Below are 25,073 nucleotides of genomic sequence, written 5' to 3' on the forward strand. Positions count from 1 at the left end.
CCCACCCCAGAGTGTGGTGGGCAGGGCCTGGGCATTAGGGTTTCAGAAACTCCCCAGGTGGTCCCTGCATGCCACAGCCAGGGTGGTAAATATAACATGAAGTCAAGGTCCTGCAAGGATTTGGCAGCTGAAGGCCATCAGTGCCGTGGGCGTCGGAGCTGTTAAGAAGGTGTCCTCATGTTCTTTAGCAGGGGTTGGAGTTCAGACAGCAGATTTGTCACGTACTCACCACAAGCCGGGCCCCCTGCTACCCACTTTATGTGGATTCTCTAATCTGAGCCCCACAGCAGCCCTGGGAAATGGGCACCGGTTGCACACCCATTTGGCAGATGAGGAAACTGAGGCATGGAGAGCAAGTCTCCCCAGGAGCTCGGCCAAGCCCAGGCAGCGTCTTCTGACTGCCGTAGGGGAGAGGATGGGCCCACCCGCAGGGCCAGCCAGGGGGCCACGAAGGTGAGCAGGGAGGGAGCAGGGGTGCGCTGAGGCCGGGAGGAGTGGGAGTGCTGAGCGGCTGCAGTAAGTAGGAAGGGGGAATTTGTGTCTGGCGCCCAGTCCCCAGGGCTTGGGGAGCCGTTACCATAGGCAGTGAAGGCCCAGGGTGAGCAAGGCCTCTGGAAGCCGCGCAGCCAGGCTGGACCACGTAGGCAGGAACCAGCTGACTGAACCATGACCCAGGAAGCTGGGGCAGATGCGTGCCAGGTACGCCTCCCCGCAGGAGGATGGCTGGTCTCTGAGGCTGAGGAGATGGAGCCCAGCAGTTGAATACCCCCAAACTTTGCATGGTTCCTCAGTGGACAGGTATTCATTAAGGTAGGGGGCTGCAGGGGCAGCCAGTGAGAAGGCAAAATGCATCCTGGGAGGTGAGATGGTGCTGTCTACGCCGGGGCCATATATCCTGACCCGGCTAAGCTCCCCTCCTCTGGGCTCCCACAGCTTCCATCTCAGCTGATGCCAGCTTTCCATCTCTCTTGTCTCTGGCCCGTCCCCTGACCAGTGTGGTGTGGAGCACTCTGCAACGTGAAGTCATTAGCACAGAACCTGTGTACACCAGGGCGAGGCTGTGTGGTGGAAACCAGGTGTGCAGTTAGATCCCAGATGCTGCCATGTACTTGGTTTGGCTTTGGGCATTCCGGCGCTGTGGCTGTTTTCTTTAGCCATGACCTTGAGGCTCTTCTCTTTGTCTTTGATAATCCCAGTGTTTGAAAATTCCAGAGTACTTCTCGGGAGTGGTTGATGTTTTCCTCAGTTTTGTCTGGGGTTTCTTGGTAAGGTGACCTGATGGATCTTCAGGCCCAAGGGGTCCTGGAAGGACCTGGAGATTGCCAGAGTGGAGGAGGAGCTGTTAGGATGTGGCAGCAGGGGCCTCCCTAGGTCCTGCAGAGATGTGTTCTCCTGGCAGGGGCCAAGGGCCCCCTGGAGGAGGCTGCGCTTTCCTGATCCCTCCCCAGGATTCCAGGCCTGCTCAATGGCCCAGACCCACTGCCCCAGTTTCTTCCACCCTGGGGAAGGTTTGAAGACCAGCTGGGTCCCGCCCCCGACTCCCTGCTAACTCCCTCGTCTGGGAGGGGTGCAGGAGGCATAGGTAGTTACAAGGAGTCCTGTAGGTGATTCGGTGGCCATTCCCAGCCCCTCAGAAGAACTGAAGGGAGATGAAGGAAATGTCCTTTGAAGGTGGCAGTAAAAGAAATTAAGTGCTCACCACACCAGCAGCCATGTCCTTCCTATCCCCACCTCCATCCCTTCTTCACTTGGGACCTCATCGTTTTACCACTGTGTGCCACAGCAGCTCACTTGGGTGGGCTCCCTCTGCCGGGGGTGTTCCTGGGTGCAGCACCCACTCCCACGGACTCCTTTTCTCTTCCAGGCCTGCCTCGGTCTCGCAGTCAGACGTGTCTGCCAGAGCTGCTGCGGTTCCTGGGTCAGAACGTGCACGCCCGGAAGAATAAGAACGTGGACATTCTCTGGCAAGCCGCTGAGGTACTGGTTATAGAGAGGAAAAGGAGGCTATTGCGGTGCCCACTACCGAACGTCATGACAGAAACGTTACAAAGCAGAATCTCCACAGGAGAGCAGAGCTCTCCATACTGGGAGAAGAGGGAGTCACTGAGAACGTTCTAAAGCTCTGGAAGAGACTGAACAGTTCCTGGGTCCATTCCTTTGGGGCTGCCTGAATTCTGATAAACCTGACACAGTCCATCTCTTGGGCATTTACTAGCCAGGCTGACAGTGGTCACCCTCAGAAGCCTGGCGATCGATACCAGCTGAAATCATTTAATAGGGTCAGAAGGAGGCCATGTGACCTTTCAGGTCTCTTTAAACCATCTTTATCGTCCATTGTGCTTCTGATCTCCTCATTTTCCCAAGCACTTACCCTGCTCGTATTTTTTTCTAAGTTTATTTGTGGAATTCCAAGCCACTGCTCTGAGCCTGGGTATCAGAGCAATTTCGTAGCTGGTCATCATTCCCCCTTGATGAGGGGTGAGGTTAATTCTTCTCCACAGCAGCATAACCTGCCCAGCGCTGGGACCCCAGTGGCATTCCCGCTCCCTGCCTGGGCCTGAGGAAAGGGAGGGTGAGCCCAGGAGGGAGGTGGCACTGCACTGCCCACCACACCTCAGCCACCACACCTTGTCACAGAGCTCGAGCAGCAGCGGGTCCCGCCCTCCACGGCTTCCCCGAGCAGTTCACTCTGAAGTGTGCCTCTCCGTCTTGTCGGGAAGGTGCTTCTCTCAGCCCCGGGTCTCTTCCACAGCAGCAGACGGTCTCAGCTGCTCACGGCGCGTGGCCACCACTTCGGGCTGGTTATTAGTCCTGTGTTCAAGCCGGGCGTCATGAAGCCGCACTTGGTGAACGTGCTGCACATTCTGGGTTGGTTAACAGTCGTGGCTGCTGATAGCGTTCCGTTGAATTCAGCTTTAAAGAGTGAACATTCCCCTCCATCTGCTGCGTGCCTCAGCTGGTCAGACTTGATCCCTGTGGGAAGCATGGGGTGGGTCAGTCTGCAGATCTCCCCTCTCTGGGCCAGGCTGCCCTCTAAATCTTTTCCTTCTAACAGAACACATTTTGAAGCACAAAGTGACAGGAAGTTCGGCAGGTTTCTCAGGCCTCATATTTCAGGTATCCTCTTGGTTTTGGGTCCTCATCTGGCATTGTTTACTCAGGACAGGCCAAGCAAGCGAGGTGTAGGGCAGGGAACACACTGGCTGCGGGGGTCTCTGCAGCAGGGCAGAGGGGGCTCCCTACTGTGTTTTTTCTGGGGGGTTGCTAAATCCCCCTGGCCAGGCTGTGACAGCCTCTTACCTAAGCACCTTAAGAGATTTTGTGTGAAGAGCAAGCCTTTCCCACAGGACACGAAGAATACAGAGGGTGGCCGGGCGTGGTGGCTCACGCCCGTAATCCCAGCACTTTGGGAGGCCGAGACAGGTGAGTCACCTGAGGTCAGGGGTTTGAGACCATCCCGGCCAACATGGTGAAACCCCATCTCTACTAAAAATACAAAAATTAGCCGGGCGTGGTGATGCATGCCTGTAATCCCAGCTACTCGGGAGGCTGAGGCAGGAGAATTGCTTGAACCTGGCAGGCAGAGGTTGCAGTGAGCCGAGATCACGCTACTGCACTCCAGCCTGGGTGACAGAGTGAGAGTCCATCCCCCAAAAAAAAAAAAAAAAGAATGCAGAGGGTGACACAGCTAGGTGTCTGAACAGTGGTGGGGGACTGGGAGGTGGGGGACTGGGAGACGTGCACTCACTGATTCATTCTCCCTAGAATACACACACAGGCAGCTTTACAGACGAGCGGCGCGGAGACCTTGTGCATGCCTTGTTTGGGAACTGTGGTTCTACCTGTCTATTGCCATGTCATAGAAAAATCATTAAGTATAGGGACAACTGACCATCCCCTGTCACCAGAACAGAAAAGCAGTCCATCAAGTCCTGTATTTCTTGTTCCCTGTAGGGGCCTCAGGGTGTACAAGCATGAGTGGAGAGGCGGAAGGCTCTCAGAGACCCTCGGTTGCGTGGGTTCTCACGTTGTCCACTGAACCCCAGGCATCCCCTGGGGATAAGGGGTTGTGGGGCAGCAGTGCCAGCCACTCAGGTACTGAGTCCTCCCATCCTGTCTAACCAGAGCCGCTCTCTTTTTCGGGCTCCTATTTCTTTTCGTTTGTGTGTATGAACAAAGGGTCCCTGGCTAAATAGCTGGAATCCCTTTAGTCAGGTTTCAGCCCGTATCTCATGGATGGGGAGACCCAGCAGGGCACCAGAAGTGGCTGATGGCCCTCTGGGATGGCAGCCTGGCACTGCAGTGGCCTCTCGGGCAAGGATGCATCACGGCCACCCCTGCCTGCCTTCTTACAGCTTCACGAATGTGATTCATTTACTCTTCGTTAGATTAGGGTCTGCTTATCTGCTTAGGTCTCTTCGTTTTTCTTTTTTCTTTCCTTCTTTTTGTTGGTCTGTTCTCAGAAGAAGCCTGTTCTCCTTCTTATTGTCTTGCCTAAACACTGAGTCTTTTCTGATTTGCCTTCCCCTAGACAAGGCTCTTAGCACTGTGCCATGTGTGCCATGTTCGTATCTAACGATGATCCTGGCAGTGACTGGCATGCTCTCTGACTTTGCTGGCCTGCCAGGCAGGTGTTGTGCCATCTTCAGGAGTTGACGAGACACTGCTCTTTTTCTGGCGTACAGCAGATACCCGGAGCCCGCCATCACATCACTTGGATGATGTTTCATTAGATACCAGCCTTGGCGTCATAGTGCAGTATCTGATAAGGTGCATGGTCCTTTATCTGAAGCCCCTGTGGCCAGATGTTTTGGAACGCACAGGTTTTCAGATTGTGGAAAGTCCTGTGGTACACCGTTGGTGTTTGTTTATGTAAGTAATATGGTGCACATCACATGTGTGTACCATGGTATACATACAGGATTTAACATCCCCGGGGGAGCCTGAGACAGCACTCTGCAGTCAAGCTCATAGTATTGCCACACTGGAAAGTATGAATATTTACATAAGACTGGATAAGTAAAGATTGTCAGTGGTCTTGTATCAGCTCAGGTCTGGTTGTGCTGCCAAATGAGATTGCCACAGATTTACAAGAAAAAATTACCTTGTTTCAGAGCTTGCTGGATTTGGTGACTGGGTGCCTAGGATTGTATCTAGTGGTGCAGGGAAAATGCCCTGAAATCTCCCCGTGGGGAGAGGAGGTGCACTCAAGTGGCCTTTTCCCAGTCTGGAGGCTGCCCTGCCCCCTACTCTGTGAGCCATTCCGTTGTGAGGAGGGAAGTGTGCTGGCATTAACTCTGCGACCGGGAGAGGATGGCGGGAGGAGGCCTGTGGGGCTGGTGGTCAGGAGGTAGCCAAAGGGCAGTGCAACTTCTGAGCTGCTCCCGTCTGTGCAGGTGAGAGAGGAGAGTCGAGATAGTAGGTCTGTTCCCTACCTTCCAGGGAGACCTGGAGACCTGGCCCAGGACTGTGGGCATCCTGAGTGACTCTGGCTTCCCCAGTGGGTCATCTTTGCCACTGTCTTTCCCTGAGGGATCAGTAGTGAAGGGCTGAATGTGACAGGAGGGCCCAGGCATGGTTTGGAAGGGGAGAGCAGACTGCAAAAGAGTGTCCTGTGGGAGAAGACAGGCCAGATGAGGGATGGCAGGGATGACGGCAGGCCCACAGGCAGCATGCTCCCAAAAGGGCTGGTGTCTGTAAATGACTTGGTTTCTCTTACCAGCTCTGGCAGGGCATGGAGTTGGGGAACAGAATGGGAGCATCTGGCCAGGCCTAGGTGCTGAGTTTCTGTCCCTGTCCTTGCTGGGCTGGTTGGGAGCCTTTCTTGGGTGTGAAGGGTGCTGACTTTCTGCGGAGCCTCGCCTCCCAAGCATGGCCCATGTTTCTGTTGGCAGATCTGCCGTCGCCTCAATGGGGTCCGGTTCACCAGCTGCAAGAGCGCGAAGGACCGTACAGCCATGTCGGTGACGCTGGAGCAGTGCCTGATCCTGCAGCACGAGCATGGCATGGCCCCGCAGGTCTTCACCCAGGCCCTGGAGTGCATGCGCAGGTGAGTGCCGCAGCCAGGCCGTGCGCCCTGCCTGCCCCGGCCCGTGTAAACTGCAGATGAGCTGGTGCCCTGCTCCTGCCCGCGGGGCCTACCCTGCATGAGCCCCTTGACTCCAGCCGTCACACTTGAGTTTGACAAACCAGTCAAACTATTGGCACAATCAAATTCAGACAGGGTTCTCTTGTAAGGAAAGGTGGGGGGAAAGAGCTAGCAGGACTTTCTGAGCAGGACTGCCCGGAAAACCGATAGACTGGTGGGCCAGCCAAGGGGTCAGGCAGCTAAACGGGAAGCTGGGATGCAGCCGTGACATGCAGTGCCCTGCTGGCCACCTGCCTGGCCGTGGGTGTGACTTAGGGCCAGTGCTTTCTCAGCAGGCATCTGCTGTTGTCGTCGTGTATATATTGGTATCTGCACATTTCCAAACTCGAGTGAAGCAACGCGTCTGCAGGTTGCACCGGTCTGCTCCGCTGCTTCTCTAGCAGTCGACACAATTGGCTCTCATGAGCAAAGTGTCAAATTGAGTGTGTTATCATGAGAGCTGTCAGTGTGCCCTGGCCACCTCACCCTAATGATGTTCTGATTCCGAGGCAGCAGGCGTGTTTGCAGAATGAAACCCGGAACTAAAAGTGTCTCCTGTTGATCGATGCCTTGTTTCAAGCACTGCTGGGCAGCCCCCTACCTCACATACCAAAAGAAAGGATAAGAAACCTGGTTTCCCGTCTCCTTCGATGTAGTCACCAATGCTGTTAAAGTCTCGTTTCCAACGGTCACTTCTACTAAATGTTCTGTACCATGTGTCCTCTCACCAAATTATTTAAAGTGTTCAATTCTCTTATCCTTTCTGTATGTTTCTGCCATTTGACCTTCTCACAATAATGCACCAAAGCAGCGCGTGAGCTCCTGCCTCTTGATAAGCGCATTTTGTAAAAACGGAACCGTGTTGTCCCGTGTTGTCTGTCCACGTTCACCTCCCCCTCTCTGTGAAGGCTCGCCATCCCTCTGCCCAGGCTCAGGGAAGCAATGGAGACTCAAAGACCCCTGCTCTGGGGCGCCTTTTTAAAATTTTAATTCCCTGGTCTGCTCCCCAGGAACCTTGGTGCCCTTCAGGCCTGATGTCCAGTGTGACCCTGGTGCTGAGGGACGGCGGCCGCGCCTGTGCCCGTTAGCTGCACGGGGGTGGGGAGGGGACATTCTAGTGGGCTGCAGACCTCCGCCAGTGAAGAAAGGAGAACGAAGCGGACAGGGATCCCTGCGGTAGTGGCAGCAAGGAGCAGGATCAGGGCGAGTCAGGAGCCGGCACCCCAAGTTAGGCACACAGTCCATGCGGAGACCTCTACTCAGTTCTTCGGCTCTCAAACAAGTTCAACGAAAACAATTCATTCTGACCACCACTGAACACAGAGACCTCAGGAGACCAGTGACAAAGTGGCCCCAGGGAGAGCCACAGTGCGATGGCTGGCCTGCCACTGAGCCCAGACCCACAAGGGCCCCATCCGCCTGCCCCAGCCCATTTGGGTTGTGTGCTCAGGACAGCTGCTACAGTTACAACTCTTAGGATGCACAGTGCACAAAGCACTTTTTATAACTTTTAATCACATAAGGAATTGAAAATCCTTGTAGGAAAATTAGAAAATACAGATAAACACCCACACTAGTTCTTCAGAACCCTCCCCACAAAGAATCCCCCAGTTTCATACTGTGAACAGGTAGCGCTGCTGACATTTGGATAGATACTGAGATAAGAGACATGCGTACCTGCATCTGGGTGTGAGTACGAACACAGGGGCTAACCAGTCCCTGCATGACACAGAACAGAAACACCCACATGCACAAGCAAGTGTAATTATATTTGCAATTAAGAGTCTTGTGAGCATTTTTTAGGTTAATAAATGTAGACCTTATCTCTCTCTCTTTTTTTTTTTTTTTGAGATGGAATCTTGCTGTATCACCCAGGCCGGAGTGCAGCGGTGCAGTCTCGGCTCACTGCATCCTCCGCCTCCAGAGTTTAAGCAATTCTCCTGCCTCAGCCTCCTGAGTAGCTGGGATTATAGGCACCCGCCACCACACCTGGCTAATTTTTTGTATTTTTAGTAGAGATGGGGTTTCGCCATGTTGGCCAGGCTGTTCTCAAATTCCTGACCTCAGGTGATCCATCCACCTTGGCCTCCCATAGTGCTGGGATTACAGTTGTGAGCCACCACACCCAGCCACTTTCCGCACACTATCATTTATCCAATTTGCTGTCATTTAATATTTAAAAGCTGTATATGGTTTTCCAGCATTTTAATCAAAGGCGCAGTGAATATCCTTATACATTCTCCTAGCCACATTGCCTTAGGTTAAAAAGTATACACCTTTGTCAGGCTTTTGCATCATTTTAGTACAGATCATCCAATGGTCCCCACAGTAGCCGCTCTCCTGCCCCGTGTCCCAGAGTGCACAGGACACTACCCGTGCCAGGCGCTCTCTTTCCTGTCACTCTTGTGAAGCTTCGGAAGCTATAAGGGCTGTTGTTTCTCCGCATTAGTGGTAAGGGCCCTGGGGCCTGGCAAAGGGAAGGCCCTTCCTCCTGTGGGGACAGGCCGCATTCCCTCCACCCCGCCCTCTTCCTCTCTCAACCCCACCCCTGCCTCCAGTCATGGATGTCTTCTTAACTTGCTTATTTGTTTTCTGAAATCTCTACAGTGAACATGTATTACTTTACTAGTTTTTTAAGAAGTTACAAAAACAAAACAAAGCTGCATCCTACTTTACCTGTGCCTGCCCCGGATTTCTCACACCAGCCCTGGAGATATGGCTCGCTGCCACCTTGAGCCGACCCCTTGCAGGTCTGAGGCTCTTGTCACAAGCATTTGTTTTAAGGTGACTTCTGTCTTCGGTACGATCCCATGAGGGGAAGACATGTACCTGTTCAGACGGCTGCAAGCCGAGGTGGCTGGGTCACAAGCTAGCAGCGCTGGCTGCTGGGGTGCCGAGTACCTGCAGTTCAGCTGAGAGCCCCAGAAGGCAGCATAGACTTCCCCCCTGCCCGTGGGTGGACGGGGACATTTTGGTTCATGGCTTTCTGGCTTGCATCTTATCAGACGGTAGAGTAGAGCATGCAGGTGGGGTGGAGGGGGTGGGGGCCAAGGTGGCACCCAGGCTTTTCTCCTGGAGGCCCAGGGTGAATGGTGGCCAGGGCTATGCTATAAATGTTCAGCCACCAGCCCTCTCCCCAAAAGCCCTGATCTGTAATGTTGGCCATTTCTGTGGCATAAACGCTTCTGCCAGGGCCCGTTTCAAGCTCCCAATGTGGCACCACTGAACATGGAGTTGAGAAGAGAGTCACACGTTTGGCCCCTGGGGTGCCCCTGCCCCCAGTCCTGGGGCTGAAGCCCTCGAAGTAGGCCTTCCTGAGTAGCCACAGGGCCCCACCAGCCTCTCCTGGCAGGGAGTGTGGCAGCGGGTCAGTGCTCCGCAGCTTGGGAGTCGTGCCCTCTCAGAACGGCACATTCCAGCAGGGCCGTGGGGGCTTCGGGCTCCTCTGGGAGAGCTGGGGAGGGCCCTGTGTGAAGAGGAACCCTGGGCCTCCTGCCTCCCCATCTCCAAGTGGAGCCTTCACAAGCTGCCTGCTGTGTCCTCAGGCCTCTGATTCTGTGTCACTGCTGCCAATTGGCAGACATACGTGTGCTTCCAGAGTCGTATGGTGCTAGGTACCATCTCACCTCAGTGCAGTTCTTCTGTAGCACCAAAAGGGGGAAGAAGCCCCAAATTTCCAGTGTGGCACTGATTGGATTCCACCCTTGGGGATGCTTGTAGAACCCTAACTTGCAAAGATGGAAACAGCAGTTTGCTCGTGCCTACACGGCTGAGCCTGGAACCCGAGGCGGGGCTGGTGGGGGCTCTGCGCTTGGTTTGTTGGTACCTGAGGTAAATGGTTTTCGTTTGCGTGGTTGATCAAGAGGCAGCTTTGGCCAAATCCTTTGTACCACCCCCTGCTCAGGCATCTGTGAGAAGGTCAAACCCCCAATGGTTCTTCATGTTCAGCTTGCTTCTCAGAAATCCCTGTCTGTGCAGCATGTGGGAGCATGGCTGGGCAGCATGGAGTTGTGCTTGGCCAGCCGAGAGAGTGAACATGGAAAACCATTCGTTCAACCTACATGTGTTTATTTTCAGTAGATTGCAGTATTTTTTCTTATTTTCACTTCTCTTTCTCTCCTTTTTTTTCCTGTAACTGTGCTGGTTTTGTTTTGGTCTTCCTCTCATACCCGTTTCTGCATTTCATCTTTTCTTTCTCTTGTGACTTCATTTCATTTTTGTTTAACCTTATCTTTTGGTTCTCTTCTTTATCCCATCCTTTTTGATAAAATCCATCGCATGTGTCTTCTTTCTTTCTTTATTTTCTTTCCTTTCCTTTCTCCTTTTTCTTTCTCCCAAACTTTTTCCTTTTCACAGCATTGGAACACGGGAGGTAGTCACCCAGAAGAACTTGAGCGGCCTGGTGCCCATCCGAGACTTAAGGCTAGACCCCAGCCTCCTCTGTTCCATTCCTTTATTGGCTCTGAGCCCCAATTTACTGATTGTGTGGCTCTTTCTGAGCATAGCATACCTGGTGACCAAATTGCGTTGCAAATGAATATCATTCTGAAAAATTAATAAGTCACAAGAAAAACAAAAGTGCCAGAACATGTCCAGCCACCGTGTACCTAACTGGACAGAAGGAATGTGTCAAAGCGTGGTCTGCCAAGAAATATTTCATGCCTTACATTTTGACGTTTTGTTCTTCTGAACTGTAAATATCTGCCAAATTATTTCACCAAGAAGACTTGTTTGTTTAGCTTCTGTAGCATCTTCAGTGCTTGTAACATGTTCTTACGGTGCCCTGTCACTGCACTGTTTAGCTGGCCTGAAATTCCTTGTACCACGTCCCTGCCTTCTGATGTACAACTATCTATCACCTGTACCTCTCGTGTGCCCTGTTTCCAAGAGAAAGGAGTTCTGTTTGAAGAGAATTTGTATATTTGATACTATTCTTTAAGTGTACTGCTAACCCTTCCTTTCCTTTCGATGACGAACAAAAAGAAAAAGACAGATGCTTTATAACTGGCTCATCTAGAAAAACCTTTCTAATAGGACATGTACTTTCTGCTTTCATTTCAAAGCGTAGTCCCTGAATTACAGTAGCAAACAGTTTGCAGAATCCTACCATTTCCTTGCTTATGTTTATTATTTCCAATTAAGGATGACACAAAGCTGTGAATACAGTAGTACGCTGTCGCAAGAGCCAGACACAGTCAGACACAGAAAGATCACCTACTGCATAAGCCAGACACAGAAAGAGCACCTACTGCATACGCCAGACACAGAAAGATCACCTAGTGCATACGGCAGACAGATCAGCCACTGCATACGCCAGACACAGAAAGAGCACCTACTGCATACGCCAGACACAGAAAGATCACCCACTGCATACGCCAGGCACAGAAAGAGCACCTACTGCATACGCCAGACACAGAAAGATCACCCACTGCATACGCCAGACAGAAAGATCACCTGCTGCATACCCCAGACAGAAAGATCACCCACTGCATACGCCAGACACAGAAAGATCACCTACTGCATATGCCAGACAGAAAGATCACCCACTGCATACATCAGACACAGAAAGAGCACCTACTGCATGTGACATTAGATTTACTCTTCACTATGTAAGGATCATTCAGCTGGTTCGAGGAATTAATGCATATAGTCACCAAAGGCTGTTAAAGTTACATACTTTTATTTATTTTAAAACTATTTTTCATTTAAAAAGGGTATCTTTAATTGCAGATTAAAGTTCCAACATCTTTTCTCTCTTACTAATCAAATATGATTGATAATCAAATCAAATCAAAGAAAAATTGCCAAAAAAAAAATGGTCCCTGACTTGTGGGCAGTTGCAGTGGATGGAGCTGTGAGAGCAGCAGGTGCTCTAGTTTCTGCTGGTGCCCCCTCAGTCCTCACGTGGCATTCCCCGCAACGCGATGAAGTGTAACCTTAACACCCATGTGGGGCAGAGGGTAACTGTACACCTGTAAAGGTAATCGAATAGATGAGGAAAAACTCCCCACACCCTGTGCAGGACAGGCAGCGGCTTCTCTGTTTTCCAGTTCATATTATGTGGTGCCCCCACTTTCTATCTCCAGCTGGTTCCCCATACACTGTAGTTTATGAAGACAATTTTTTTAAGCCAGGTCAGAAAAATGGGAATGAATTTGGAGAAGCTTGCTTTTCCAGAAACTTGACACCCATGCATGCCCAGAAATCCAGTCGGCCACAAAAGTCCTCTCTCCAGGACTCCCAGACCTCACCCTGGGCTTTCTCTCTGTCGGTATCAGCTCAGAGTCTGGGTCCTAGGAATCATAGAAGCGGTTAGCAATGAATGGCAAATGCTAGACTGGACACTTTACATTCTAAAGTGTAAGACCATCCTGAGCACTGCAGGCTCCCCGGGGCAGGCGTCACCTGTGTGTCACCCCTGTAAGTGAATCCACGCTTCTCCAAGTGCGGTGTGTTCACGTGTCTCTTCTACAATAAATGAGGTGGCTGTTGTGGCACAGCTCCTGGCAGCCTTCAGTAGGGGTCTGTCACCAAACGCCAGTTCCTGGGTGGTGGAAGCTGTGGGATCATGACAGTAGCCCCTGGGCAGCGTCCTGTCCAGCCTGTGATTACTTGAAAGGCATGTTTGCCACTTTCCCTCTTTCACATTGAGGCGTGCACTTCACCTGAGACCGTCTTGTTTGCTTTATTGGAAAGCAAGAAAGCCGAGTCCACAGCCTCCTGCAGTTCCCATTTCACAGCTTCCTGGTCCTGCTCCTGGTAATGTGGTTCCAGTGCCTGCAGTGGTGACTCACGCGCACTCCCACCTCCACCGCAGGGCTAGTGACTGGGCAGAGCCCATGCACAGAGGGAGGCCCTCTGACTGCAGACAGCACCCCTCCCTCTCCCAGGGCTCAAGGATGCTTCTGGGGCACCCTCTAGGGGCCCCTCCCAGGCCCCTGCCCCACAGCACAGAGAAGCTGTGCCCAGGCCGAGGAGCCCCTCCCAGGGGGCCTCAAGGACACCACGGCCTGACCCTTGATTGTCACCACACCTTTTGGCTGAGAGAAACGAGACCAAAGGGAGCGAGATAAGGTTCTCCGTTTCTGTCCACCGGGGGCTGGGTGAAAAGCAGTATGCCGCCTGTGCGCTCGGAGAGCTGCCAGAAGGACACCGTGAGATTAGCCTAGGCAGTAGGCTGGCTTTGGCTTTTTAAAACTTCAAGTATTTGAGAAAAGAAACTCCGCTGCTCTCCCTTTAAGCTGAAATTTAATGTCACTAAGGCCTTTTAACTCATGAAATCAGGCCAAATACATATTCAAAATCTGACTTGCTTTAGTGAGAAACAGGATGAAACAAAGATGGAGAGATGGTTCACGAAAGGGGCCGCTGACATTTAGTGGTGGTTTTTAGTTGCTCCTACAGTGGCAGTGCTGAGGCATTGTCAGTGTCCGCCAGCTCCTGGTGTTCCGGGAAACCATGATCAGGAGTGGCTCTCTGGTTGGTCTGATAAAATTGTTGTGTAAGTTTTTTCAACGAGGGTGACAGTCACAGTCACCATTTATGCCTATGGCTTGGTTCCGGCAGAGATTGTAACACGATGGCCTGTTCTCCCTCCACAAAGTGGCAGGTGTAGCAGCCACCCCCATGCTTGGCCATAGAATCACTAAGACCCTGATGCCTGCAGGTGAGTTCTCAAGTAGAAGACCCCACTGGAACCGGAAAGCTAGAGGATTCCCTAAAATTACCTGTCATTTGGGGTGTCCATTTTAATTTTCATTTCAAAAATGGGTGCCCTTGGAAAGAAATAATTTGTTGATATAATAAAATAATCATGGAGCTTTGAAATAATTAAGTCCCTCTTGCTAAAATCTATCTAAGACCACCTCAACACGTACCATTGATTCCTGAAAAGTATGCAGCCAATGTGATCAGTGGAGGTGTCCTGCCTTCGGACAGCAGCTTGGCCTCTGCAGCAGGAAGCCCCGGTTAGCACCGGCTGCCCTCGCCACCGCTGCACGCCTCGCCCCGGGCCCTCTTGCCAGCTCATCCACACAGGCAGGTGGCGGGATGACAGTGTCGGCTTGTGGATCAGCCACATCAGCCGGATTTTGCAAATTCAGACATCTGGGGGAAAGTAAATACAATTTGATTTGAAAACTACGTTGAAATGAAAGTATAATCTTTATTATAATTTCACGTCTGATGTGTTCAGCCAGCTAAACTAGGCGTTAGCTCCTTTAGCATGTAAATCAAAGATAACGTCAAAGTTCACAAATTATTCTGCCTCACGCCTCACGGCAGTTTAGTGTTTACTAGGGATAGGTGGTTTTTAAGCAGTTTGTACGTTTCTATATAAATGGAGAAGCCATATCTGAAGTAGTTCATTAATGTAAGAGTTTCCAAAGATTAAAGGAGATGAACTGTATATAAGAACCTGTAGCTTCTGCTTTAAGTGGAAATACGGTTTTGATTACTGAATGAATGTTAGGCAAACATGATTGTTCCTTACGCCAGGGGGCCTGCTCCTGTGGCCTAGGTGTTCAGCTCAGGTGACACACATCTAGCTGAGGCCTTGAGGCTCTGTGACAAGAAAGCATATCCAAGTTACCAAATTAGTTATAACAACCAGGTGGATACTTTTCTAAACTATCGGAGCTTAGCTTTTGAATAAAAATTACTGTCTTACCAAAAGTATTTTACATGTTCTTGATAATGAGACTGTCATTTTCACTTTAAAAGGCTTGAGCAATTGCCACTAATGTTTTTTTAAAATGCATGACATAATGGTCTTCACACAATTTGAATTTTTTTAAAAAAATCACTGTTTCTTGGTAACTGCAAATTTTACATCTCATAAGGGGAATTTTGTACTAAATTTGATAACTAGTTGATTTCACTGCTAGTCTTAGAACAGTATAAAACTGTCAAGTTATCCTGTGATGTGGGAAGTCATTTATGTTTAAAATCGCTTTTGCCAGTTAGTTTCATGTCTACACCTGAACATTTCCCAGAGAACTCCCCGGATGCGCTCACTGAGCAGGTGAGGCCACCTCACGCAGTGTTTGTTTTTGCCCCCTGGATTGCCATGGCAACCCTCCATCAAATGCAGCTGGGGATGACGCTGGTCGTGAGTTCTCTAGGGAAGGGTACCTGTGGGCTCTCACTGGCTCAGTGGCACCTGTGCAAGAGGGAACACATGGGGGCAGCCCACCTGTGGAAGGGTGACTGGCTGCTACCAGAACTCGGTGAGATCCCTCCCTCATAACATTCCAGCCCTGATTGCCAGGCTGCTCTGCAGACAGTGCATGAACCCACTGGATTACCTGGCACCCAGAACAACTGTCCTCCGGGAGACAGCAGACCAGAACAGCCTCCCTAGCCAGCTGGCTTTGCGACCTGTTGAATTCTGCAAGGAAAGTCCGCATTTTGAATTCGATGTGACTGCAGCTCTTGCTAATATAGAAAAGTGCAGCTCTTTAAAGCTCTGAAGTGCAACTTGAGTGAGAGTAGTAATATTTCTCTTTCCACTTCATTTGCTATGTAAGAGAATCTTTGAACCACAAGTTATGGTAGAGCCCCATATGACTCAGACATGAGCTACATGAAGCCACTCACTCGGAAAACGTTTGCTTCCACTTAGCTGTGGTGCTGCTTGTAGGAGCGCACAGCTCACAGCTCCATGCAGCATGTGTCCGTCTCTGTGCTGCTTAGTTGCCTTGTTCAGAAACCTGCCATCTTACGTACGTATTTGTTGTAAATGAGTCCGGCACCCATTTAAATTAATCTTTTTTTTTAATGTTACGAAAATAATCAGTTCATTTCATCTTAGTTTAAGTCTTTTCTTTTTTCCTTTTTTACTGCTGTCATTTCTTGTGCTTGTTTTTTTCCCCAGTGAGGGTTGTCGAAGAGAAAATACAATGAAGAATGTTGGAAGTCGCAAATATGCATTTAATTCCCTGCAGCTGAAGGCTTTCCCCAAGCATTACAGGCCTCCCGAAGGGACTTACGGAAAAGTTGAAACGTGAACACACGGTTTCCTCTAATTAGCTGTTACATAATAAATGTGGGTACCCTCTAGTGTCATACATGAATTCTTCAAGAAGACCCGAAGGATTGGTTTTTATTTTTGTGTTTTTTTAAAAAAAAAAAAAAAAAATTTCACTAAAGAGTTTCTGGAGCATGCTTTTTGTTTTTTGGGATTTTTTCCCATTGGAATCAATAGGAGGTAATGTTTGGCTCAATAGCGTGGACAGTAACAACTGCCCATTTAAATAGCCTTTGGCTGTAACTACACAGATCTCATCAATAGTTACCTACATGAATCAAGCTAGGTTTGTCTGAGATGCTAGAAGACTTTTTCAGATGCCTACTTGCTCACTTATTTTTCTGCAGAGTAACTCAAAAGTGACCATTGAATTACAATCCACTTTGTAAAGATCTGAGTGTAAAACAGTAAATAATAAATTAAATAATTGGATCCTAGGCAGACCAATACATGTTATTTGGGGAAAGAAGCTAGCACTATCTCATGTAGTGAGAATAACGGGTTCTAGTGAATTATCCTATCTACACCACCACCTGAAGAAGTTGAAAGAAAGATTGATAAATCAACGGGAGGTAAGACTTGATTAGAAGGTAACACCTGCAAGGTACCCCACACAGTTGGGGCCAGTTTTTTTTCCGTCCCTCATGAATTACAGAACAGGGAGTCTGCTGGAGACACAAAGCCAGCAGTAAGGTCCCTTTAGCCTGTCTCCTGTTCTCTGCAGCTCCCCGCCTAGGCTCCCCCATGCCCAGAGGACACACCTCCCCTTCTTCTCTAGATGTTAATCTAAGGCTTCAGCTGTGGCATGTCAACCCTCCCATGGGGAATTTATGACCGTAGAGATAGTAGAAACCTAAATATTTTCGGAAAACAATTTTTTTGCAGGATTTCCAATGCGTCTTCGAAAAGACAGTACAATCATGTTTGAATGTCTGATAAAAGTGTCTTATTTTTAGGTTTGCAATAATTGTTACTTTCTTATTCTCATTCTTATGTAAGATGACTATTGAGAAACAGTTGACATTATTCTCCTCAAATGAGATTTTGAAAGGGATTTATGGGCCATAAAACTTAGGAATTTCATAGAAAATTGTGTATCTGGTCATCTTTTATAAGATGATGATGAGTCTTATCTGCACATAGCAGAGTTTTTTTCTTAGGAGTTTATATGTTTTATTGATTCTGTTTATGATGTTTACATGTTCTTGAAAAGGTTGTAAAAGAAATATATATGGCACATATTAATGATGCTGATCCTAATGATTTGTGAACCTCTTAGAAATTCTTTTGTCTAAAAACCCAGAGATTCTTCTGGCTCCTTTGGAAACATGTAACAAACTTGGGCCAGGGGTGCTGAGGCATGGGGAGGACTGCTTATTGGCAGGAACACAGAGGGGGAGGGCATCAGGTAGGGGTGGAACTGGATGACCTTCCAGACCCGCTCCTACTCAGAAGTCAGCACGCAAGCAGAGCCTGCTGTCACCCGATGCTTGCAGGGAGGAAAATGTCTGTGGAGACACTTTAATGAAGGATGAAGCTCTCTGCCGCTCCCTCAAAGCGGGGTTCACTGTGGCAGGCAGGAGGCCGAGAAACTCCTGCCCGCCAAACCCACTGCACAGGTGGCTGCTGCTGGTGTCAGAGTCTCCTTTTTAAGTATCAATTTCTGTTCACAGACAGTTCGTTCCAATATGGCTGATTTACCCTTTCACCTCCCCACCATCTCATTTAATTGGTAAATTTTTAGTTCCATCTTTTCTCATTTTAACTTTAAAAAAACTCCTTGCTTTTAAAAAATAAATATTACTCAGATAGTTTTCAGATCTTTTTTGTCTGAAGAGCATTAAATATCTGCACTTATCAAAGGGAATATAGCAAATGATCATCTGTCAGCAGTTTTGCATGTGGCACCTTTATATGAATTATTTTCCCAATTTTCGCTTTATGTAATGGGTCACCATAAAACTGTAAGGCTTGGCAAATGCTGTAGAAAAGGTTCGGGTTTCAGGATTCTCTCTGAAGGCATCGTTCTTGGGCTTCCGGCGCCTGCACGGGTGTGTGTTGCACAGCCTTGGAGGCAAGCAGCTCCTCTCTTTGGTAGGAGTTCTGAGTTTTCAGAGGTGCAGGGAAGGCAGTTTTATAGGTTACCATAAAATAGAGGTTCCGTCCAGTGTTCCTTACAATGCCTCCCCATTTAAAAAGAAAAGAGATCTATGGAAAACTGGGACTGTCATGTGGATTCTGTCAGAGCTCCTACAGAGCAAAGTTGCCTTTAGTTTCCTTTAAAGATGTAAAAATATTGTATAATACAGTTTTGTCCCTACGCCATTGTATTTGCCAAGCTTAGTGCATTATGATACCTTTATTTATTTGTTTTGGGCAGTATTTATATATATATATATATATATATAAACATACAGTTACTGTTTTATATATTCTTAGGTCATTCAAAGCCATGTATGCTGTAAATGTGCTAGTCTTTAGAATGACACGTAATAAATAACTGACAAGATATTAAATGTGGTCTTGCCTGATTGATCCTATTAGGAGGACTAGTTCTATGTGACCAGCCTGTGACGGGACCATTGTTGTTGGGCATTGCGTTGAGAGCTCGGGTGCTGAGTACATATATTTGTAAACATGGGACCGTGGGAGACTTCTATTTTATAAGCTTGTTTCTGCCTAATTGGAAGCAGAGGAGCAACAGGGTCGAGGACTTTGGGAGCAGACAGACCAGGTCCCAATCCAGGTTCTGCCCCTCACTGGCTAGTGACTCTGAGCAAGTTGCTTGACCTCTCCAAGCCTCCGCTTCCTCATGTGCAAAGTGTGGACAACAACGGTACCTTCCTCATAAGGAACATGCAGCGTGCCTCGGAAGCAGGTGTTCGTAAATGGCAGCCATTGTTGTTACCTTTCCGTCCATGAACATGGATCACATCACCTCCGTGGGTAACCCAGTCCTTGTTGTATGACTTGTCAAAATGCAGTTCCACTTGTATTGATACTGACCCTGTTCATCGTCACCAGGACTGCAGCTTGCACCACCGTGCCATCTTCTAGGCACACACAACCCGTTATCTCCCTTGGAAAAATTCCTCTCACTGGAAATGTACAATTAAAGAATGATTGAAATGTTTAACTCTTGGAGTTTTTAGTATTACCAGACTCCTAGAAATTTAAGCTACCACCAAAAATAACATGTGCCTTTTGCCTTTATTCTCATTGATGGTAGCAGTGCACCTCGTTTCAATGTCCATTTCGTTGATTACTGTGAACACTGAACATCTTTTATACCTTTATATTTCTATTTTTGTGACTTCATTGGAGTGTTGGCCTATTTCATATAGATTGTTTGTAATATACAATGTATTAACCCCAGTCATATGTTGCACACTTTTTAACCTATTTGTCAGCTGTCTGTTGGTCTGTGGTAGGGGGTTATACAATATTTTAAATGGTTTATATAGTCACATATACCTGTCTTTCATTTTGATGCTTGTTCTGAAATGGAGTCTTGGCTTCACCATGGAAGGTGGGACATATGGGGCAGCCGTGTCCTTGTGGGCACGGTGGTGTGGCTGCGTGGGCACGGTGGTGTGGCTGCGTGGGCACGGTGGTGTGGCTGCGTGCTCACAATGAGGGGCTGGACTAAAGTGCTCACTGGCACCTTGCTTGGTGCGTGGGCTGTGCTCAGTTTAATATTATTAATGGTTTCTACCTTCACTGTCGTGTCCCAGGATGATTTTTCAGCATTTACCTGTTCTTATTTCTAGGATGTTTATGGTTTCAGTTCTGCATTTAGATCAGTCCATCTGGAATCATCTTGGTGTCGGTCCTGTGTTGTGCTTAGAGTATGCTAAGCTCAGAGGGAATCCCTCAAGGCCAGGCCTAATTTTGCTTCTCTTTAAAGTTAAGCCAAGGAGAAGACATGTCAGGACGCCCAGACATCAGCCACCGTGAGCTGCTTCCTGCCCTCCCTCCCCATGCCATTCTGCGCTTTGGTTTCCTGTTGAGTCTCTGCTTAGTAGATGACTTGGCACAGTCTGGCTGCCCAGATCTAGGGGAGTTGTCCCAGGGAAGCTTTGCACTGGAGGAAGGTAAGAGGAGCTGGAGGTTGGAGCTTCCCGATCTGTGATTTTTCCGAGAACAGAAATGATTAGCCATGGGGGGAAGTTACTTCATTATATGTTCTACTGGGTAACCTTCCTCTGTTCTTTACCAGCATCACACCGCAGGTTGGCACCATTTTTGAATAGAGGCTTCTCATGGTATCCTCAGCAGTACTGAGTGCTCCTCGTGTTGTAGTAATGAGCAGCAGATCTCTCTCAGTGGGCAGTGTGACCTCTCTAGTCACTCTGAAGGGCTGCCAGCGTTTCTCTTTTCTCAAGCCTGGGGGAGAAGAGCTGTTCTGTGTGTAGGGGTGTTGGGAACACGTGGACAGAAGGAACTGGCCTCATGTCCCATCATGCTCCTGGGATGGCTCTTCTGAGACCAGCACCTCCTCCTGGCAGGCAGGGCCCTCACAGAACTCTGCATTTGGAGATGGACAAACTCTCTTGTCACTTAAACCCCAAAATGTCCTCCTGTACAAGCCCCTCTTAAGAGCTGAAGTCCCGTAAGCTGTAGTGAGGGCACTGCTGTGCTGTGCGCAGGAGGAACCCCGGCCCAGAAGCACAAGCTCCCTATGGAACCTGCAGGGATGACAGAACCAAGGGGGTCAAGGAAGGTTGGAGAGGAGTGGGCAGCAGAAAACAGCTCAGGCTGCCTGACCTGGCCCCCGGCTGCCCATGAGGGCCTCCGGAGAGGGGCAGAGCTGGCTTATCGGGATCTGTAATGGTTTTGACACTTTTAAAAGTGCCCTCTTCTCAGAGACCTGGTTATTTCCAAAAGTAGGAAGTAATTAAATTTACGGTGGATAAAATCCAGTATTTGAAATCAGGAAGACAGAAAAAAAAAAAAGCAAAATAGTATCTCTTTCTGAGAGGTATATGCTGACCAAAAAGATCTTTCACTCCTGTGAACAGCAAGCAGCACAGCCTCTGGCAGAGAGAGGAGAGCTGGGTTGTAGAGATGGAAACTTGTGTTCAGCAGCTTGTCTGCTCCCAAAAGGGGCCCTGGCTGCCACTGACCTCCTGATGCCTTGCTGACGCTAACTGTGGGTACCAACCAGCACAGTGGACATCGGCCCCAGGATCAGTCTATGATTTGTCTGGTGGCCAAATGGTGACTTTCAAGTGGGGAAAACTGGTGGGGGCTTCACCGTGCTCTGCAGCGTGGTGGGATCTGTGAGCTGGCCTGCACGGGCACTCCCTCCCCTGCCAGGGACACCAGGGAGGCTTCTCCAGCCTGAGGCTGCGCCCTCCATATAATCCCACCCCCCCATCCTGTGCTAACACTAGGCAAACGGAGAGTAGCTTGGTCTTGTTTTTATTAGCTGTTGCTCTCCAGGCTATGACAGGGCTCCCAGGGTGCAGCCTCAGGACGCCCATCCTCTCTAGATCCACTGGGCCTGGGTCTTTGCCATGACTTCTTCCTGCACCAGGCCCCCCTGCGCCTTGCAAGCCAGTCCAGGCAGGTCTTCCACACTCTGTTGTCCCACATAGTAGAAAAAGCTGAGTAGACAGGGTAGAAAACATACTTCTGTCCTCATGGCGCCAAAGAGGATGCCTGTGTTAGATGGATGTAGACAGATACAGCACTTCACTGCCTCTTCCTCCTCGCCACCTGGGCCTCCCTTAGTGTCTGTGGCCTGACTCTCTCCTGGTGGTCCTACGTCTCTGACCATCCCACCTCACTCTCAAATTTGCTGTTGCCCACCACCTGCCAGTAATGGCGTGGTGTTCTCCTGGGTTCTGTCCATAACTTTCTTACTTAAGATGCTCTTCCTGAAAAATCTTACACATTCCTGTTGAACAAATGGTCACTTATATGCTAGTGACGCCTAAACTTCTAGGTCCATCCCAGACTCTTCCCTCAAGGTCCAGATTACCTATACTTCCAAGCACTGTGCCTGTCACTTTGCCTGTGTCACAGTCATCTCAAACACAGCGTGCTCATGCCCCTCCTCCTCCACGCTGGCTGAGTCTCCCTCTCATAGATGACCTTGGGGTCATTTTCTCCTCCACATCCCATCAGCCACTGAGACCTGTATCTCTTGAGAACCATCCCATAATTTCCATCCATGCACCCCCAGGCCTGGTCTATATCCCCTTGGATCTGGACCTCTCCTGAGCATCCTCACCCCTCCTGTAAGGCTGGTCTTAGGTCTGCCTTCCTCTATGGTGACTTCTCCCCAGAAATGAAGTTGGCCCTTTCAGAAAAAGTTCCTCTCCTTCAGTGTTGACTATGACGACTGTATCATGCATATGCTGTCCACTGTCAGTCCCCTCTGTATTCACAAGAGCAAGTGTAATGCCTGCTGTGAAGGAGCTAAAGTTTGTTGAATAAACAGATGAACAGATGGTGGTTTTGTGGTGGTCAACTGAAATCTTTCCTATTTCAGCACTGGACCACACTGTTTTTCTCTCTATGTAATCAGTTACGCTAAACGCATCCTAAGGAGCCAAATTCAGAAGGTCAAAGGAGAAGGCAAATGGCAGAGTGTGGTAAAGGGGCTAGTGAGAGGGTCTCTAAATTTAAAGGCTAAAATCACAGGGGGTTCAGGCAATGTTATCTTGATCTGGATGGCCAGTTACATGAGAGATTACTTTGTTCTTAATGTACGAACATCCTATTCACTTTTCGGTATACTGGTTATGTTTAACAGTAAAAATTAAATGTTAAAAACCCACCATTGTTGAACAATCTCCAAAGGAAATTAAGGAAACAGTTCTATGTACAGTAGCATCACAAAGAAAATTCTCAGGAATAAACAACCAAGGAGACAAAAGTCTTGTATATTGGAAACTACAAAATTTTGCTGCAAAGAAATTAAGGACGCCAATAAATGGAAAGACATCTTGTGCACATGGATTGAAAGACCTAATATTGTTAAGATGACAGTACTATCAAAAGTGAGCTACAGATTCGGTGTACCCCCCTCAGCAAATTCCCAACTGATTTTTTTGTGTGTGTGGAAATAGAAAAATCCATCCTAAGATTTACATCGAATCTCAAGGAACCCCAAATAGCCAAAACAATCCTGAAAAAAAACAAAGCTGGAGGTCGCATACTTCTTGATTTCAAAGCTTATTATTACAGAGCTACAGTAATCAAAATAATGTGGCACTGGCGTAAATATGTACAGACAGAAGTGCAGAATAGAATAGCATGACCAGAAATAAACCCTGGCATATATGGTCAAATGATTTTCCACAGGATGCCAAGACCATTTGATGGGGAAAGAACATCTTTTCAACAAATGGTGTTGGGAAAACCTTAGGCAAAAAAATGAAGCTGGACATTCACACCATATACAAAAGTTAATTCAAAATAGATCAAAGACATAATTTAAAAGCTAAAACTCTTAACTCCTAGAAGAAAACACGGGAGCAGCTTCATTGGAGTCGGCGGTGACTTGGGTATGACACGAAAAGCACAGGCAACAAAAGTAAAAGTGAACTAGACTACACCAAAATGCAAAACCCCTGTGCATTAAAAAAAGAAAAAAGGCAGCCTACAGAATGGGAGAAAATATTTGCAAATCATGCATCTGATAAGAGGTTAACATCTAGAATATACAAGGAACTTCAACTCAACAACAAAAGAGCAAACAACCTATTTTTTTTAATACCCATCTACCACCTTAACCCCTTTAAGGGACTGAAAATGATTTAACCCATTTGAATGATTTAACCCATTCAAAATGACTTGAGACATCTCTCCAAAGAGATATACAAATGGCGAAGAAGTACATGAAATTATGTTCACCAATCATTAGAGAGATGCAAATTAAAACCACATTGAGATACTTCACACCTATTAGGATGGCCACTGTTTAAAATAAAATTAAAAACCAAAAAATAACAAGTATAGGCAAGAATGTGGAAAAGTTGAAATCCTTGTGTGCTGTTACTGTAGACTACTACGGCTGCTGTGGAAAATAGTATGGCTGATCCTGAAAAAATTAAAAATAGAATATGTGCTCCAGCAATTCCACTTGTGGATATATACCCACAAGAACTGAAAGCAGGGTCTCAGATATCTGTACACCCATATTCACAGCAGCATTATTCACAGTTACGCAAAGGCACAAGCAACCGAAGTGTCCACTGACAGATGAGTAAACAAAATGTGCTATATACGTACAATGGAATATTATTTGGCCTTAAAAAGGAAGGAAATTTTGATACGTACTACAACATGGATGAACCTTGAGGACATAATACTAAGTGAAATATGCCAGTCAAAGACAAATGTGGTATGAGTGAGTCCACACGAGGCACTTACTGTAGTAAAGTTCATAGAGACATAAAGTAGAATGGTGACTGTCAGGGTAGAGAGGTGGAGGGGTGGTGGGGTGAAGGGGAGTTGTGGAGATTGGTTGCATAATTGTGAATGCACTCAACTGTTGAACTGTACACTTAAAAATGGTTAAGATAGTAAATTTCATATGTATTTTACCACAATTAAAATTTTAAAAATATATTGCAAATAAAGGCCTGACAAATTATTTTTAAAATGAATCGCAGACTTACACGTAAGAGGTAAAACTGTAAAACTCTTAAATGAAGACAAAAGAATAAATTTCCATCAGCTTAGATTAGGCAATGGTTTCTTAGATACACCAAAAGAAAAAAATAAATTGTCATTCACCAAAATTAAAAATTATACTTCAAAGGATACCATCAAGAAAGTGAAGAGACAAACCACAAATTGGGAGAATCTGTGAATCACTTATCTTTAGGCGACTTGTATCTACAACATACAAAAAACTGTTACAACAATAAAAAGAACTGAACTGAGAACTGAACTAAGGACTTG

General features: G+C 48.0%; 1 protein-coding gene across 16 annotated transcripts in view; it reads left to right on the forward strand.

Annotated features, from left to right (window-relative positions):
* The window catches only part of INPP4A (inositol polyphosphate-4-phosphatase type I A), a 153,855-nt gene extending 130,102 nt beyond the window's left edge, over positions 1-23,753 (forward strand). For 8 of the 16 annotated variants that reach the window (XM_033238941.1, XM_033238940.1, XM_033238945.1 and 5 more), the window contains 3 exons: positions 1,865-1,977; positions 5,895-6,049; positions 10,484-23,753. In XM_033238941.1, the coding sequence (XP_033094832.1) occupies positions 1,865-1,977; positions 5,895-6,049; positions 10,484-10,664 (449 nt within the window). In that variant the 3' untranslated portion in view covers positions 10,665-23,753. Of the gene's footprint in view, positions 1-1,864; positions 1,978-5,894; positions 6,050-6,640; positions 6,938-10,483 lie in introns of those variants that run through there. The other 8 variants (XM_033238947.1, XM_033238946.1, XM_033238954.1 and 5 more) reach the window with 4 other exon arrangements.
* Positions 23,754-25,073: the final 1,320 nt, after the last annotated feature.

This window comes from Trachypithecus francoisi, unplaced genomic scaffold (genome assembly GCF_009764315.1).
Source record: "Trachypithecus francoisi isolate TF-2019V2 unplaced genomic scaffold, Tfra_2.0 Lachesis_group17, whole genome shotgun sequence".
NCBI lineage: Eukaryota > Metazoa > Chordata > Mammalia > Primates > Cercopithecidae > Trachypithecus > Trachypithecus francoisi.